Source organism: Hylobates moloch, unplaced genomic scaffold (genome assembly GCF_009828535.3).
Source record: "Hylobates moloch isolate HMO894 unplaced genomic scaffold, HMol_V3 SCAFFOLD_14, whole genome shotgun sequence".
NCBI lineage: Eukaryota > Metazoa > Chordata > Mammalia > Primates > Hylobatidae > Hylobates > Hylobates moloch.
In genome coordinates, this window is record NW_026652289.1 from 32,101,223 (window position 1) to 32,118,173 (window position 16,951).

Below are 16,951 nucleotides of genomic sequence, written 5' to 3' on the forward strand. Positions count from 1 at the left end.
CGGTGGCCTGGTTCCTAGGAGTGGGAATGTTACCAAGAACATGTGATATTTTCTTTTTGGATGTCTCACCTCTTTGATCAGAGAGCCGAGATAAAGGGCGGTGAGAGGTGTCTGCTCCGCAGGCTTCAGGACCAGGGTGTTCCCACAGCAGAGGGCTGGTGCCAGCTTCCACACCAGCATCAGCAAGGGGAAGTTCCACTGCGACAGAGCACAGGGGCTTTGGGGGCCCAGATCCACCCTCCTACCCTGTCCCATGTGCCCAACGACGCCTTTGTGGAGGACACTTGCTTTTCATGGTCTGGATTTGGGGTATATGGGGTAACACAGGAGTGTGCAATGATCAGAACTGCATTCCTGCACAGCACTTCCTAAACTGCATTCTGGGTGGTACTAATAGGTAGCCTTTGCAAAGACGATGCTGTTGCACGTGTTCTACCTCCCCCTCTAAAACATCTGCTGAAGACGTGTCCTCCTGCCTGCCTCCATGGGCGCTTTTCCAATCCTTACTTCATGTTGCCACCTGGCTCTTCAGCTTCCTGCCTGGCTGTTGTTGCAATGGCCAGAGGCTTCCCAAACAGACAGGCAGCATTGTTGCATTTCTTGGGCACCTATAAGCATCCCCGCTGCCCAATGAATAAAGTCCCAGCCCCTTAGCAGCCAAAGCTGCTGGAAGCTGGCCCACGCCACCTGCCACGTGTGCTCACCCTTTTCCTCACTTTTGCTCCTGCCTGAGCTCTAGCCCCACCAGCTTTCCTGCTGTTCCCTTCCAAGTAGCCCAGCCACCTCTACACTTTTGCCCAGGCCATTACTACTCCTTGGAAAATCCTTTTTCTTGTTGAACAAGTCTTTCTTATCTTTAAGGCCCAGTTAAGAGCTCACCTTCCTGGGAATGCTGGCCATTCCTGACCACTCTGGCTGGAATCCACAGTGCTTTCTGTGGCATGCCTAAAGCCGATCTTAGGAGAGCAGAAATGCAGTCTAATCCATCTCAAGAGCCCCCAAGCATGGAGTTCCATGCCACAAAGAAAATGCTTGTTCAGTGCTGGTGCAATCAGATAAAAACACACCAGAAATTGATTCCAAAGGACACAGCGCAGTGGGGTGGGATCTACCTAGAATCTACTGAGAAAAGCTGCCATACTTACTGGAGTGATGGCCCCACAGACACCAATGGGCTCATGCCTGGTGAAGCACACGACGTTGTCATCTGGAAGAGGGTTACATGGTGGGGAAGGACACACTCACTTAATCCAGGTTAGGAACTTCAAGTAGTGAAAAGAGAGGAAAGAAACCCAGAGGGGCGCCAGATTCAATTCTTGTCTATTATACAGAGAAGTGATTTGACCTCAACTTTAAAAGTGAAGTTCTTAGAAGAAGAATTGGCAGTACCATTTGGAAAGGGAGTGGGGTTGGGAATGGTGCCTTGGGGAAACAGTCAGGAGGGGCTCTGGATTAATGAAAAGATATAGCCCCAAAGGGATCCCAGATGAAGCTATAATCCACCTTGCTCACCTGTGGGGATGGTCTTGCCCTGGATTTTGTCTGCCCACCCTGCAAAGTATCTGAGGGTTCTAATACAGCCCTCCAGGTCGATGAAAAAAGCGTGAAGAAATGGCTTCCCTGTATCCATCGTCTCCAGGGCCTGCAATAACAAGATGATGTCTGTTTCAGACATGGCTTGCTTTTCTTTTGCACTGTCAGGCTGTTAAAGATGGAAGTTGGGGAGAGAACACAGTCCTAGGACATTGCTCTGTAGACCTCACAGTCAGATGCGCCTCTTCAGAAAGCATGACACCAAATGTAAAGTGAGGCCTGTCTCTGAGTATGAGGATTGCTTTTATTTCAAAACACCTAAAGTGGGCTGCAGGGTGGTGGGCCAAAATATAGACATGCACCCTCTTTGAAGGGCCCCTTGGAGGCCAGGTGGATTTAAAGCTGTGCTGGGAAGGAATGCACATTGGCATCTGATCTTCCATCCGTAGCACAGTGGCCTCTGCTGTGTGGCCAGTCGTGTGTGCTTGTGCGTTCCCAGGAAGCTCTCTGAAGGTTCGCTGGCTTTGGGGTGGCTGTAGTGGGAACTGCCCTCCTCGAACAAAAGAGAAAGGGAAGATGTAGGCTCTTCCTTCTCGGTCAGGCTTGCCAGCGTGGCTGTGGAAAGTGACCGAGCCGAGAAGGGTCGTGCCCCCAGCACAAAGATGCAATCCTTCCCTCCTGCACTGCGGAGCTCGGCCGGATGCAGAGTCGGAAGGGAGCAGACTGCCCTGCTGGTGAGGGAGGTGATTACCCAGGGCGAGTGTGCAGCCACTCAATGGCAAGGATTCTTTTCTATTTCCAGCCTGGGTGGAAGAGAACCCCTTTGTCCCTCAGACAAGTGGCCCCAGTTGAGCCCAGCGCTGAAACCGCCAGTCATCCGCCTCTGCAGGAAGTGGCCGCCCTGACACATAGCCCAGGGCTGGATTCCTGTGGAAGAGTCAGTGGAGTGAGATGGTGATTGAGAAGGAAGAAGGCCCCTCCTCAGATCCAGGGCTTTAACCCCAGTGCACTCCCCGCTGTCTCACCCTTTGAGCTCCATGACTCCGTTCCCACTTCAAGGTGCAGGCACAGACGCGCACGGACGCTCACGGCCCAGTGACTTGGCCAAGGCCACTCCGTAAGGCAGCAGCTGAATTGGGGGCATCTACTTCCGGCCAGCACAGCGACTGGCCTTTAGAGGCTGCTCCTGGACACGTGTGTCTGGAAAGACTGCAGGACAGCCACTCCAGATGCTCGGGCTACCCCAGCTCCCCTTTGCTTCAGGAATGAGCCAAGCCCCCTTTAAATAGGAGGCAACCACATCTGCTGAACCCTAGTTAAGTAAGTGGGCCTTGGGTAAGTCCCTGAATCTCTCCCTGCCTCAGTTTCCTCATCTGTAAAATAAGAATAATAACAGTTCCCACCTCACAGGGCCAGTGTTAGAGTGAAAGGAGTCAGTGTCCACAGAGCACCAACCACAGTGCCCGCCCATGGTGAGTGCTAGATTGGTGTTCACATGAGAACACTGATGATTACACTGATTATCATCATCTTCCCTTTAGGCACCAGAGAAGGGCTTGGTGATCCTCACCTGGGGACCCAGACAGGGCACTGGGTTGCTGAAGACCACAGGACTGGTCTAGGTTGGGGGTGTGTGTTCTGCCCCCAGCAGCTGCCGCTCAGGGACTGAGTCAGGCCAGTGTGACATCAAGTATACTCTAGTGTTGGTTCCTATAGATTTTCACTCAAGCGTGAGCTTTCATGTTTCTAGGGGAAACCTAGCAATTGCAAATAGTGCAAAAAGGCCTCTAAGACTGACCTATTCCCGACAGTATCTGCATATCTATCAGGGGAATCAGGAGTTTATTCTTCGCTCTTTTCTGGGATGGAACAAGAGAGGGGACTTCAACATCCAGCACTGAGGGTAAGTGTGAGACATGGAGCCAAGATTCTGCCTCCAGTCCTGGATTACCACCTCTGGCTGGGTGACCTAGGACAGGTTACTTAACCTCTCTGGGCCTCAGTTTCTCATCTCTGAAATGAGATAATAAATCCTACAGGTCAACAAGGCGGGTAACGGTGAGCATTCAACAAGCGTTGCTACGACAAGCCAGGTACATGGCGAACATTCAACAAGCATTGCTATTTGTTTTTATTATCAACTTCAGCAAGTTTGCTTACTGGAGTGACAACATGAATTTACCAGGTGAGTTTTATGGAATTTCTCCGAGCAAAACCCAGGTCATGAGAGGTTAGACAGGAAATTATTTTAAAAAATTATGCAGGTGAGTGAGTATAACTGCTAGCTACAGATTGAAACAGTCATCCTTTAAACAACTGGTTACTGTGGCTCAATCATGAGTAAACCATAGCCACTCCTAAGTTTATTTCCTTTAACATTTTAAGAGAAAAATGTGCCTCCTGAGAAATTAACACATCATAACCCGCAGATACTAAAGAATGACGGGAAGTGCCAGGAAAACAGCATGGCAGGGCTTACAACGAGAGGACCCAGAAATGGCACTTGGGGTGAAAAGGAGAGTGGATAGGGAGGGCTTCCATTTGGGAGCCCCCAAAATGAGCACCCAAAGAGCAGAGTTGGGGCCTGGGTGCCCCAGCAAAGGAAAGCCATCCAGGGGCCGCTGGATCCCCCACATCTGTTTCCAGACACTGAGCACAGAAATAAACACCCAGCTCTGTCAAACCACCGAGCCGGCAAGAGAACACGCTCCATGAACATGCACAGAAACCGTATCAAGGTGGGGAGCAAGGGGCGCTCTCCCGTGATGTGGTCAGAGTTTTAAAAACCGTGTTTGCCAGTAATTCTCTTGTCCCTTTCATGCTGTGGCGAAGAGCTGGATCTTATTTCTTGTGGGCCGCGAGGTGCCAGTGGCAGAAGTGATTTGCTGTGTTTGCATTCTGAGATCCTCCAAAGCTGTCTGCTATCAAAACACAGTCGTGCCAGGACAACGGGGCAGCCTGAAGATGAAGGTGGCTTTGCAGCCTCTGCTCCTAAGATGATACTGACGCTTAAGGACAGGGTTCGGGGCGGGGGGTGCCCAGGGCACATCCTCTCTAGCCTGCTATTAGTCCCCACGGACATTGCCGACCGATGAGCTCATGCCGGGTGAAAACAGGAATGTTTTTGAAAAAGCCAGTTTGGCAGCTTGAGGGTTGAGGCTGGCTTACGTTGCAGGAAGAAACCAGAGGCTCCTCAGAGAGAAGCGCTTACCCTGGGAGGGAGCTACCCTCACCCGGGGAACATGTGGACTGGCCGGGCTGACTGGGACGGAAGGAAGGGGAGCTCGGGTTTCTGTGTTGATGCACCCTTAGGAAAATGCACCCAAGAGTGCGGCCTGAGAGTTCCTCCAGCCTAAGAAACACATTCAGGGGCAACAGCAATTTCCGTGTCCTGGCTGACACCCTCCTTTAAACAGTGGCTACCCTACTGCTTGTTCCTGACATCAGAAAAACCATTTTTCCAAATCAAAGGCCAAAAAGGAGATTTCCTGCCATACAACCGGGCCTCAAGGTTTGGAACAACTTTTTAAAACAAGAGGCTGAGATGGGCAAGGACAGGATGCAAAGGACGTCATGGCCCAACGTGGCCTCGAGATGTCCTCTGATCACTCCCTCATGACCAGAGGAGGGTCTGAAGATCCTCCTAAGAAATAGATTTACAACTGATGAATGCCTTGGCAGCCCAACCTCATGGGGTACGCTGCATCTATATCCCCACCTAAGGTATCTAGAAACTACTGGCCAGCAGTGCATGTAGCTGAGGTTAGAAAATGGGTCTTCACATGGCCTTATTATGATAACTGCTATTATTAATAATAGCTATCATCTATTTAGTGCTTTCTGCATGCCAGGGACTCTGCCTAGAATCTTAAATAGATCATTCTTACACCACTGAGTTATCATTATCGGTGACATTTTACGTGAAGAAATAAATCTCAGAGAGTTTTCACAACTTGTCCAAAGTCACACAGCTAGTACGCAGCAGAGTGGGGATTTGAACCTAGGTCTTTCCTACTCTGAGGTTTCCTATAACCAGGCTATGCTGCCCTCACCACCACTCCACATACGCTCGCTACTAGCCAGTTCAGGGGTGATTGAGGAATGATTTTAGGTCACATGGGAACAATTTTTTCTATGTTAGGTGGTGGCATTTATTTTAGTAAGCATTAGAAAAATAAAATTAGCACATCAAATCTGTGATTTCATGAATATTGTTTCTAAGGATGAGGTTAAATTAAGTTTAAAAGGGAGTTAAGGCTGGGCGCAGTGGCTCACATCTGTAATCCCAGCACTTTGGGAGGCCAAGGCCAGCAGATCACCTGAGGCCAGGAGTTCAAGGCCAGGAGTTCAAGACCTGGCCAACATGATGAAACCCTGTCTCTATTACAAATATATAAATTATCCGGGCATGGTGGCAGCCACCTGTAGTCCCAGCTACTCAGGAGGCTGAGGCAAGAGAATCATTTTAACCTGGGAGGCACAAGCTGCAGTGAGCCGAGATCGCGCCACTGCACTCCAGCCTGGGTGACAGAGGGAGACTCTGTCTCAAAAAAATAAATAAAATAAAATAAAATAAATAAAAGGAAGTTAATACAAAAAAGAAAAAAGTTAAGTACATAAACACACAGGTGGTACCGGGACATAGCCCAGCTCATGGTCACCAATCTGTAAGTGCCCCAAGTCTGAGACCACTGATGTAGCTGAACTTCCTACAGACAACCACGTGGTCAAGAAGCCGAGCTGCAGAGGACAAAAGTCTGACTTCACAATGAAAGGGATTCAGTCTAGAGGCATTAACACCTGCAAGTATTGCCAGAGAGCCGCATCTCAGAGGATGGAACAGACCCACGACCACACAAAACCAGGACCCTGATCTTTTTTCCCACACCCCATGGCGGACAGGACCCTCAGTGAGGCTGGCTCATGCCCCACCGGCCCCCATGTGCATGTACTCACGGCCAAGGCGGCGCGGTCCCTCTCCACCAGGTCAGCCAGCTGGTGCAGCAGCCGCCCACGACTCAGGGCATCCAGCCGGCGCCATGGCGAGCCCCTCTGGAAGGCAGCCTGTGCAGCCTCCACAGCCTTGTCCACATCGGGCTGAGTGGCCAAAACAACAGAGAGAGGGCGTCATCTTTTGATGTGACTGCAGTTTGGGGCCACGGCCGTCAGTTACAGAGAACAGCAAAATTGTGCCGCTGGCAGACAGGCTGCAAGCTTGAGTGGCTGGGAGAGTTCAAGTGATTTTTTTCTTCTTTACATCTTAATATTTCTACAGTGGCCAAATATTAATGTTTGTTTCTGATTATAAAAAGCATTTACAAATATTTCCTAAAGAGTATTTTTCTCGGGGACCGAAGTACGGAAGGACTTTCCACTGGCTAGCTCAGTATGAACGAACACAGCCTGCTGTTCACAGGTCAGATGGGAAGTGTCTGCCTGGCATTTTATTCCAGCTGGGAACTGGTGGTCCAAGAGTGAGAATGGGGAAATTTGTTCCTTTCTGGATTGCAGAACTGACCATCATGGAACAGTTCGCAGACAGGCAGGAGCATGAAGGCCTTTTTTCTCCCGTCAGCCTCACCCACCCCACGGGAGCAGAACTGGATCTTTTACGCATTGATAGAATAATCACAACAGAAGCTTCTTTCTAAAAGGAAAGAAGTGAGGGCCACTTAGAGTAGCGTCACTGTCTCTTTTTCTCAGGAAAATGGGCCACATTCATCTCGAAGGCCCCTCCATGCCTCTCTTTCCAGGAAGGTACAGCAAGGAGCGGATGTGGGACACCAGGCAGGAGTGACTCTACTGAGACTCTGTGTGTCCAGCGCTGGCTTGGGGGTGAGCAGAAGCTTGGCAGGGGAGATGTGGGACACTGAATTTCTTGTCCCAGGCTCTGGGGTGGAGGCCAGGACCTTTCCAGCTGCAGAGGGTGGGGTGGCCTCTGGCTCAGAACAGTCACTCAGACCAAGAGAGAAATCAAGACCCAGGGCAAGGGTCTCGTTCTCCTCCCAGCACCTGTATGGGGCACTTGGGAGTCTCCTAGTGGAAACTCCATTCCATGTCATGGCTTCCCCCGATGCCCTCACATTTTTCTACGAGCTCCTCTATGCCACTTTCTTTGTTAGCAGAGTCTAACTGTCACGAGGTGCCACACAGAGGGGCGTCTGCATAGGTGGGGCCAGTGTGCATTTGCACGTCTGTCACAAAAACTCATGGGCAGGATAAAATCCAAGCCTACTCTGCACATGCCCTTCACTCCATCCACTTCCAACGTCATCAGTTTGCTGACTAAGAACGTCAGTCCAGTGCTCCAGCAGCTAAGGAAACATTTACATCTCCTGCCCTCAGCGGAAGGGCTTTACTTCTGCACTGACATTCAAAATAGATGTGATGGCCTTGCAATGTATAAAGGACACATTCAGAAGTCCCTTAGCTTCTGTATTACGATATAGACCTTGCACTTGCAAATAGAGTGATAAAGGTCACCGCTTTCCATGCTCACGTAAATTTCTGGGAGAAAAGAAATCTGATGGTTACATTGTTAACTATCCCCGCATTACCCGGGTAGCGGCTATTTTTTTCCTTCGAGTCTATTTTTTTCTGAAGTGTTTCCTGCCAGAAAGCTGCATTTGGTGAAACACACCAGCCGGAAATGCTTTCTGGAAAGATTCTTTAATGCCTCCAGGTCCAAATAATTGATTAAAAAAAAGAAAAAAGAAAAAAGAAAACTTTCCTTTAGCCATATGATGAGGATAGCTGAGGTCATCCTCATAGATGGAGAAACATCTATCAAAGGAGAACGATTCTCCGCAGAGGATCATCGGTAATTGATCCCATTCTGTGCCACATGTCTGAGAACCACACGCCAATTTGCGCAGCTAGCCCAGGCCCTGCCCCTAGGATGGGCCAGTTCTGTCTTATATAGCTAAGCCAAACCGTTTCCTCATCCTTTGGTTATCTACAATTGAATTATTTAGAGCAAAATTTTTTTAAGTATTTACCTTATCTCCTTCTTCCACTTCACATATTTTCTCCAGAGTTGAAGGGTTATATGTAGCAAACTTTTTTCCACTCTTGGATTCATGCCATTCATTGTTGATAAATATCTAACCAGGAAAGGAAGTGTAACGAATTAGGTTTAGATCAAAATCATATAATTTCAACATGCTAAGGACCTTAGGTAACGTCTTATCCATCTTGTCCACCTTCCTCCCTGCTGCTTCCCTCTCCCCTTCGACATTTTACAGATAAGACCTGGAGGGGGACAGAGTCCCAGGACCACATGACCAACAGATCAACCAGGACAGACTCGAAATTCAAGTTTTGGTCAAATAAAACTAAAGTCATTTAGAGATTTTTTCTAAATTATTATTATTATTTTCAGCAATAACATGGATTCACATAGGAATGGCTAAGTTAAATGGTTAAATAGAGGCTGTGAATGGAATCTTATACCCTCATAGACTTGGGGGGAAGAGTCAATAGGTTTATATATATAAAAGTCCTGAGCAGTCCGCCTGCCCCTAAAGGGTAAGGGTGCACCGAGCACTCCCTTTCTCCTTTCAGTGGCAACACTCAGCAAGATTGATTGCCAAGGACTCACTTTGAGGAGGATCTCACCACCACCCTTCAGTTTTCACCAATGCACATCAGCATGTCCCTCCCCAGCACACTCCCCTTAAAATGTGTATTTTCATAGCAAACCACCATGGCACATGTTTACCTATGTAACAGACCTGCACATCCTACACATGTACCCTAGAACTTAAAATAAAAGTTGATAAAATGTCAAAAAACAAACAAACAAACAAACAAACAAACAAACAAACCCACAAAAACCTCCGAAGCTTGATAATAAACCGGTGTTGAAATACAAAGTTAAATGTCTGGGTTAGAAACTTTCCAGGTTACATTAAGAGATGTCCCAAATAACTGTTTATATAACCCACAGAAATCACTTTTCTGGGAACCTCGATGATCCAGAATGCAGACAAGAATGAAAATTTGTTTAACAAAAGACATCATGAGCAGACTAAGAAGAACATACGAAGTCCATGCACTGAAACATATGTACTATTTGCTGTTAGTTTACACTAAGTTCTAATTGTCTTAATAATGTCACATTAAAAGAGAGGGCTTTTGGAAAACAACTGGGAACAGACATGACAGACAATATACAAAACACATTCCAACAGCACGGAGGTCCCCGGCTGCCCAGCCAGAAGACACACAAACTCCTGCTACACCAACTTGGAATGGCTTCCTCATCACAGCCTCAGAAAAACCCCTGCGGCGGAAATGGCTAACATGCATGTCTGTCAAGTAAAATGCCGTCAATAATTTCTGAGTACAGAATTAGTTCATCAGGTTCCGTTTTTACATCTATCTGCATGTGGTATACATAGCTTTACTTTGCTTCTTTTTGAATTGTTTAAAGGAAGAATTGCATCCCTCAAGGGCTAATTTCAATTATTGTGAAATTGATTCATTTGGAACATTTGACTCCCCAGTGATGACAGATGAGAGAGGGCAGCCATCTCCTAAGCATGCGTCTTGGTTACATTCTCTGTATTGAGCTTCCTGTATAAACTCCACAGCTCTGGCTTAATACCTGGGTGATGGCTTGATCTGTGCAGCAAATCACCATGGCACATGTTCACCTATGTAACAAACCTGCACATACTGCACATGTACCCCAGAACTTAAAAGTTAATAGAATGTTAAAGAAAAAACAACCCACAAAAACCTCTGAAGCTCATGGGTGAGGAAGCCTGGTCTGAGTTGTTTGGGGACCACGCACGAGAGGCAGACTCTGGCTGGGCAGGTGAGCAGAGACCAGCTGTCCCCCAGTTTGGAATCCAGAACTGAGAGCATCGGCCACCAGTGAGACTTGCCTGTCTGGCTTCTGGAAGCTTAGCGTCTCCAATGTGAGGCCAGGCCCCCAGGGAAGTGCACCAGGAAAAGGCCAGGCTACAATTACAGGTTTATTCTTCCAGCTGAAACTAAATCCAAGAGTTCACTTTTGCCGTCCAGCAAGTCATCACTTGGTAACAGCGAGAAATTAATAACTGGGGAAGAAGAGTTAAGTTAGTGCGGGGAGGAAAGTGCAGCCAGGAAGAGGGGCCCATTTGTAGAAAGATGAAATTTCGTGGGTTAGATAATAGAGCCTGTCAGTGAAAATTGCTGATTCTAGGTCCTTCCTGGTATCAATTCCAAGGGGGAAGGAAAATGAGAAGGTGGCAGAAAAGAATATAAATAAGGGGGCTGAAAACAGATTACAATGATCGGATGTCTGCTATACTTCATCTCCAAGCATGCTCCTCCAAAAAAATATTACTGTTTGTTCATGACATTGATCTGTAACCAGCAACGTTAAAAAAAATCAGACTGTTTGACTCTAACCATATTTTCCCATCACTATGTTTTTAGTTTTGTAAAATCTTTTTCTTTTTACTACACTACAGTAGTAAGCAATCTTCTAAGTGGTTCCTACTGTTGGTTTTTCTCTCCACTAAAACAAAACAAAAGCACAAATATAAGGAAAGGGCATATAAATACGGTCTACTGATTGTGCTGGCTGTATTGTTTTGAACTCCAAATCAGGGTAAAGGGTCTAGAAGGAATTGTTGTCTTTGATTTGTGGATTAGCATACAACAAACCTTATAGAGGTATAGCATTAAGCTACATTGAGCTGTAGACATGGTTCGCATTTTACAAAAGAAACAGAATGACATGGAATCAGGACTGAGCTGTAAGGTGTCTCAGGTGGAGGCGAAGGTGGCAGTCATGCAAGTGAATCCTATTGATGCCGATTTCCAGTAACTTCCATCTGACAACAGGCCACTCAGCTAAACTCAAAAAGAATATGTTTTCAGGAAAGGAGATTTGGGGGAATTTTATTTTTCATAAGAGAGATAATAAAAACTGGTGTTTTAAAATCAGAAAACTTTGAAGAGAATCTCTGCTACTGGAAGAAATTTTATAAGGAAAGAAAGAGGCCCCCTAAATTAGAAGGGACTTCTATCCTCTGAGATCTGTGTGGGGACCCTGGAGGGGCTCTGAGCTCCCCGGAATCACATAGCATGACCCTAGAGAATGCAATGTTAACATGTGAGGACAAATGAAGGGGCTTTGACAAAGTCATCCTGAAAGTTGGACCACCCTGGGAAATGGCACTGCCGGGGCTGGGGCTCAGATGGACCAACTCTGGTGTGTGCCCCATTATCGAGAAGCACCATGAGTCAATTTTGGAAAAGAGCAGACCACTGCTGGCTCCCATGCTCCACCATCTGCTCTCCTGCCAGGCCACCCACCTGCCGGGCCACTCGCCCACTCCGGGCCTCGGTCCTGCACTTCAGTTTATCCCGCTCCTTCCCTTGGCAGGCACTCTTGGTGGCCTCACTCTCGGCCACCTCTCCAGGCAGGCTCCCTGAGGACTATGCCAGGGCACTGGCTGGCCACCCTCAGCCTGGGTCCACAACTGCTATGGGGAGGTCTCTGCAGAGATGCACCAGGAGCCAGGACAGAGCAGGCAGCAGCACAGTCCCCCAGCGGGTGAGGAGGGAGCAGCCGGTGTCAGGCAGTTGGGGCCTTCATGCCTGGGAGACCACTCAAGATCCCAGCACTCCAGGCCGATCGACCACCTTCCCTCAGCCTCACTCCTGCACTGGTTCCCTTTAACTGGCAAAGGTTGCGCGCCCACCAAGACAACAGGCAATCATTGCTCTGTGAATTGTCTAAGGTCTCCATAAGGGCTACATTTACACTTTAAAAGTGTCCTAAAAATCGTAGAGAAAGAGGTAAACTTTTTGTATGTGGTCAGACTGCTGATAGGACTCAAAAACATAAAAAGTAAAAGGACAATAATACATTTACTTTCTGGTTTCTATAGATAGTATTTTGAAATCCTGTACAACCAAAAGAAGACAAACAACCTCCCCACTTAACCACCAGTAGCAGCAGCCAAGCACCTAGGGTTAGGGTCTTACAAAATTAAGGTACCATTTTCACTCTTCCCAGAATTCGTGTTGGGATTTTCACTCTGAAGCTGGTATTACAAAGAAAACTACATTAAGAGTAATTTCCAGCGTTTAGTTTACAGCGACGTGTCTTTGTTGATTACAGAGCCTTCTGAAAACAGTTAATTTAAATGTCATGTGCTCAGAGGCTCAGCAGACATCGGGAATTAAGTGCCAAGAGACCCAAATCTGAAGGCCACACATAGTGCCCTGCAACTTTCTCCGCTTGATTAAAACTCTTTGAGAAAGATAATTGCTACTTCTTAAAGTAAAACGGATGAGGACATTCTCTAAGTGCGGTGTCAGCTGGAGTTGGGGGCTATGGATAAAAGCAAAAATCAAGAGAAGCCAAAAATGGGGAAAGTGAAGGCAATGGCTCTAGGCCTGGCCTGTGCCTCTAAAGTGCTCCAGCCCCGGCCCACGGACAGAAGCGCACGCCATTCAGCCTGGGGGTGTCCTCCACCGGGTCGCGCTTCCGGCCCCGGGTCTCTTGGCCCTCCTCAGCCCCCAGCTCAGAGGCCTCACCACCTTCTTCTATTCTTTCCTGCCCCAGGCAGGTAATATCACCGTTCTCTGCAAGGAGGCAGAGAACCGTGCGCTTCTGCGGCGCGACGGAGCCTGGCCGCTCGGCCTTGCTACCCTCCGCTTCCCAAAGGCCCAGACCTGCGACCTTCTGGAGCGCGCTCCTTGTCTGTAAGCACCGGGACCTCTGGGCTCCGGGGAGGTTTCATCAGCAAGTGAACACCTTCCCACTCCCCCCTAGTTCTGCTGGTGAGCTGGGTATAAACCAAGCACGGAAGGTGCCCGATGCGCTTTGCTCGGAGGACCTGTTTCTCCAGCCTCCTGACTGCAGCTCCGCCATCCGGCTCCCGGACTCTCTCCCGGCGTTCTCGGGCACCTCTGATCCTCTCAAAGCCAGACTCGTCCACCCTGGAAATCATCCCAGGGGCTTTTGGGGAGGGGGACCACCGCGCTCCGAGTCAACGCGGCGCGCACCTCCACTCGTGACCAAAGCGGGCAGCGCAAGGACACGTCGGGGCCTCGCAGCGATGCGTGCAGCCTGGCACCGCGCGGGCGCTAGACGGCCTCGGTTTCCCGGCTTCGAGGCTCACAGCGCCGAGCCCTGCCGCCTGCTATCCCGCCCACGATGCCCCGCGAAAGGTGCCGTTTCTAGAGGGCCGAGCCCGGGCAGGGAGGCTCGGGTCTCGGGAGCGCCCGGCGGACCCTCGGCCTGCTGGTTCCTCGCCCCCGCCGCCCCGAGGCTGGCTGCCCAGCGCAGAGGCTGGCGGCCGTCGGGTGGGAGGGGCGCCCACCTCACCTTGGTGAACTTGACCTCCAGGTTGCGGATAGGGCGCGGCAGGGCAGGCGGCTTCCTGTCCGGCTGCCCGTTTTCCACGGCCCCGTTAGTGGTGGCCATGGCTCCTCCGCGCTCCCTGGCCCGAGGCGCGCTAGTCCGCGGCGCACCGGCTCGGCCCGGGCACTGCGCAGCCTGCTCCCGGGGTGACAGCTCCCTGCCGCTTTATGCAGCGCCCCACGCCTCCCACCCGAGGGGGCCGTCTAATTGGCTGCAGGACCGGACGAAGGGAGGGCGGGCTGCGGGAGGGAGGAGAGGGGAGGGGGGCCGGCCCGCCTGACCCCACCCCGCCCGCCGCCCCTGCGGGAGCCCGAGTCCTGCGGCCCGTCCCGGCGACCGCGCCGCGCGCTCTCTCGCCCTGGAGGCTGCCTTTGGACGAGCTCCCCGAAGTGCCGCCGGGCCCCGGAAGTCGCAGGCCTGGGACACCCGACCCGGCAGGGGGCTGAGCCGCAGGGGCCACAGCGCCCCGCTGCCTCCCCGAAGTCGGGCGGGCTCTCCCCGCGGCACCTGCAGCCCCCTCCCGGCCGCCGCACGGCGCGCTCGCCCAACTTCGGCCGGCTCGCCGCGCTCCGGAATGCGCGCTCTCCGTGCGCCGCGCCCGTGTCGGGGCTCCTGGCGGGGCCGCCCCGCGTCGCTGCGCACGTGCCCTGGTCTTGGGTCCGGCCGCCCGATCCCCGCTAGCTGGACAGACGCCCGCTGCGCCCCACCCTGCCCGAGCGGGGACCGCCGGCGGGCGCACCCCGGCCCAGCTGGCCTGGAATTTCCCCGCGGCCCTGGGGCTGCACACGCAGTGGGGCAGAAGGCGAAAGCAAAGCGCCGGACCTTTCCAGCTCTACGCTGCGGAGCCCTGGCGCCGCTGGGCCTCTGACCTTCACAGGCGCACACCGCCTTCCATCCCGGAGCCCGGAGTGCAATTGATTTGATTTTTTAAATGCATAAATTATACCTCGATTAAAAAATGATAATTAAAAAAAAGCACATGAGATCTTTGCTGCTAATCGTTTTAAGAGTTTAAATTCTTGTCGCGCATTACTTCCCAGGAGGGGGAGGTAAGTCTAACTCCTCTCCTTTTGCCATTTGGGAAATGCTCCATCAACTCCCAGGACTTGACCCAGGCCCCATCTGAGACACGGAAGCGGCTTCTGATGCATGCCATTCCTCAGGTCGCTAGAACTAAGACGGGAGGCACGAACTCCTGACAGAAGCTGTGCTTTAATCCTCAGATAGGCTCAGCGCCTCAGTCCATCTCTCTCTGTAGGTAAAACCCCAAGTAATCAACAGTGGGGAGGGTCTCCTTATTTTCCTGAGGCGCCTCCTGTTTTAAGGCCTCCGTGTCCATCTCTGTCCCCTGGTGTCCTTCTGGATAGAGCTGGATAGAGGGGTAAGTTTTGAAGCTTTTGGAAACCCCACATCTGACCCTTACCCTGTGGTGGTGGAAAGGTCTTGTGCTGTTATGGCCTGGAGTGCACAGCTGAGGCCGGGGAAAGGGGATAATGCACCCTCGAGCGGGGCAGCCTTGACCAATATGGGCTAGCTAACACTGGTGGGTCTGAGCAATGCCAGCTCTTTCCTCAGCTGCTTCTGCCAAATCTTGGGCTCCCTGCCCTCTTGGCTGGCCCCATGGCTCCCACTTTGGTCTCCTGAAAACATCTGGGCAGATGTGCTATGCCAGGGCCCCTGGCTGGGTGCTGAGCCCTAGCATTTGGGTGCCTAAGCCCAAGAGGAGCGTCAGGTGTATCGACAAACCCTTCCTGCATAGATGGAGGCCAGGGGCCCAAGGCCGGTGCGTGCGCCAGGCCCCAGGAAGCTGCAACTAGGGATGCTTTACAAACTGAACTCCCGTTCTGAGACTTTATCTGGGATCCTTGATGGTTGAAATGATGTCACTGCCAGGATTTAAAAAAAAAATCTGAAATAAAATTTATAGAGGAAACAGTGTTAATTAAATAATTGCTGGATTGATGGGGGAGGCAAATGGGGTTGAGCTTAGAACTCTGCTCCTTTAGGGAAGATAGTCGAGCCTGTTTGGTCAAAGATAGACAGCCACCACTTTGTTGGCTATGAAGTCAGGAATGAAAGCCACCTCACCTCACACTCAGACATCCTTGTGACCCGAGGCGTCTGGTCTCAGGAGCCAGTTGCAATGATGCTGACTGGCTCACCTGCAGCTCCTCCGTGTGATACCCACGTGATCCTGGGAGCCTGAGATCAGGCTGGAGCACTCAGCCATAGACTTTGTCACAGTAGGTGGCCCCCGGAGAGCAGGGCAGGAGGATGGGCCCAGCTCTGGGCTTGTCCAGACAAGCAGGCTCTACCTCTGCTCCCATCGGCGGGAGGGGCGGAGGCAAATGCGCTTCTCCCCATTTTACGGGTGAGTAAACAGAGGCGTGCAGATACTTGTCCCAGGCATCACCATCGGTCGAGAAACTAAGGCCAGACTGTATGAGAGTGGGTGGTGCAGGGCAGGGAGGAGGGGCTTCTCAGACATTCCTCTGTCCTATTCTTTCAGGCAGGTGAGCACCTATGACCCAGGGTGGTCCCATGTCACTGGGGCTGCATGGGGCATAGTGAAGACACCAAGGGCTTTGAAGGTCAAAAATGGTGGGAGTATCCCTCTTTGTTGTGCCTTTCCTAGGAACCATATCTCCTAGCTGTGGCCTCAGAGGCAGGGACCACAGGGGCTGGGAAGGAGGAAGATTTATTTTTGCTCACAGTGGGTTGCTGGGTGTTTGGTTCAGTGATGAGTTGCCTGAGCATCGGAGATGGCAGAGAGGCCCAGCCCCTTCTGATCACATCCCTGACCTGAGTTCCAGCTATGCACCCTTGGGTTGGATATTGATCTCTCTGAACTTCAGTGTTCTTTTCCATAATCTCCTTCCCACTTTACAGTGTTTGGGGAGGCTTAAGCAAGATAAGGCTGTCAGGAAGTGCTTTATAAACTTTAAAGTGCTATCTACATACCAGCTCTTCATTTTCATATTCTTCCTGGAGACTGGTTCCTCTTTGCTGGCTTTTCTTCTTGGAAGTCAGCAAGTTCCCCCCACTTGT

General features: G+C 50.8%; 1 protein-coding gene across 1 annotated transcript in view; it reads right to left on the minus strand.

Moving 5' to 3' along the window:
* ALDH1A3 (aldehyde dehydrogenase 1 family member A3) overlaps positions 1 to 14,043 on the minus strand; it is a 35,885-nt gene extending 21,842 nt beyond the window's left edge. The window contains exons 1-6 of the mRNA XM_032175554.2: positions 13,868 to 14,043; positions 8,532 to 8,636; positions 6,490 to 6,630; positions 1,513 to 1,642; positions 1,146 to 1,207; positions 70 to 198 (exon numbers count right to left, since the gene is read on the minus strand). Of these exons, the coding sequence (XP_032031445.1) occupies positions 70 to 198; positions 1,146 to 1,207; positions 1,513 to 1,642; positions 6,490 to 6,630; positions 8,532 to 8,636; positions 13,868 to 13,966 (666 nt within the window). The 5' untranslated portion in view covers positions 13,967 to 14,043. The remainder of the gene's footprint in view (positions 1 to 69; positions 199 to 1,145; positions 1,208 to 1,512; positions 1,643 to 6,489; positions 6,631 to 8,531; positions 8,637 to 13,867) is intronic.
* Between the last annotated feature and the right edge of the window lie 2,908 nt (positions 14,044 to 16,951).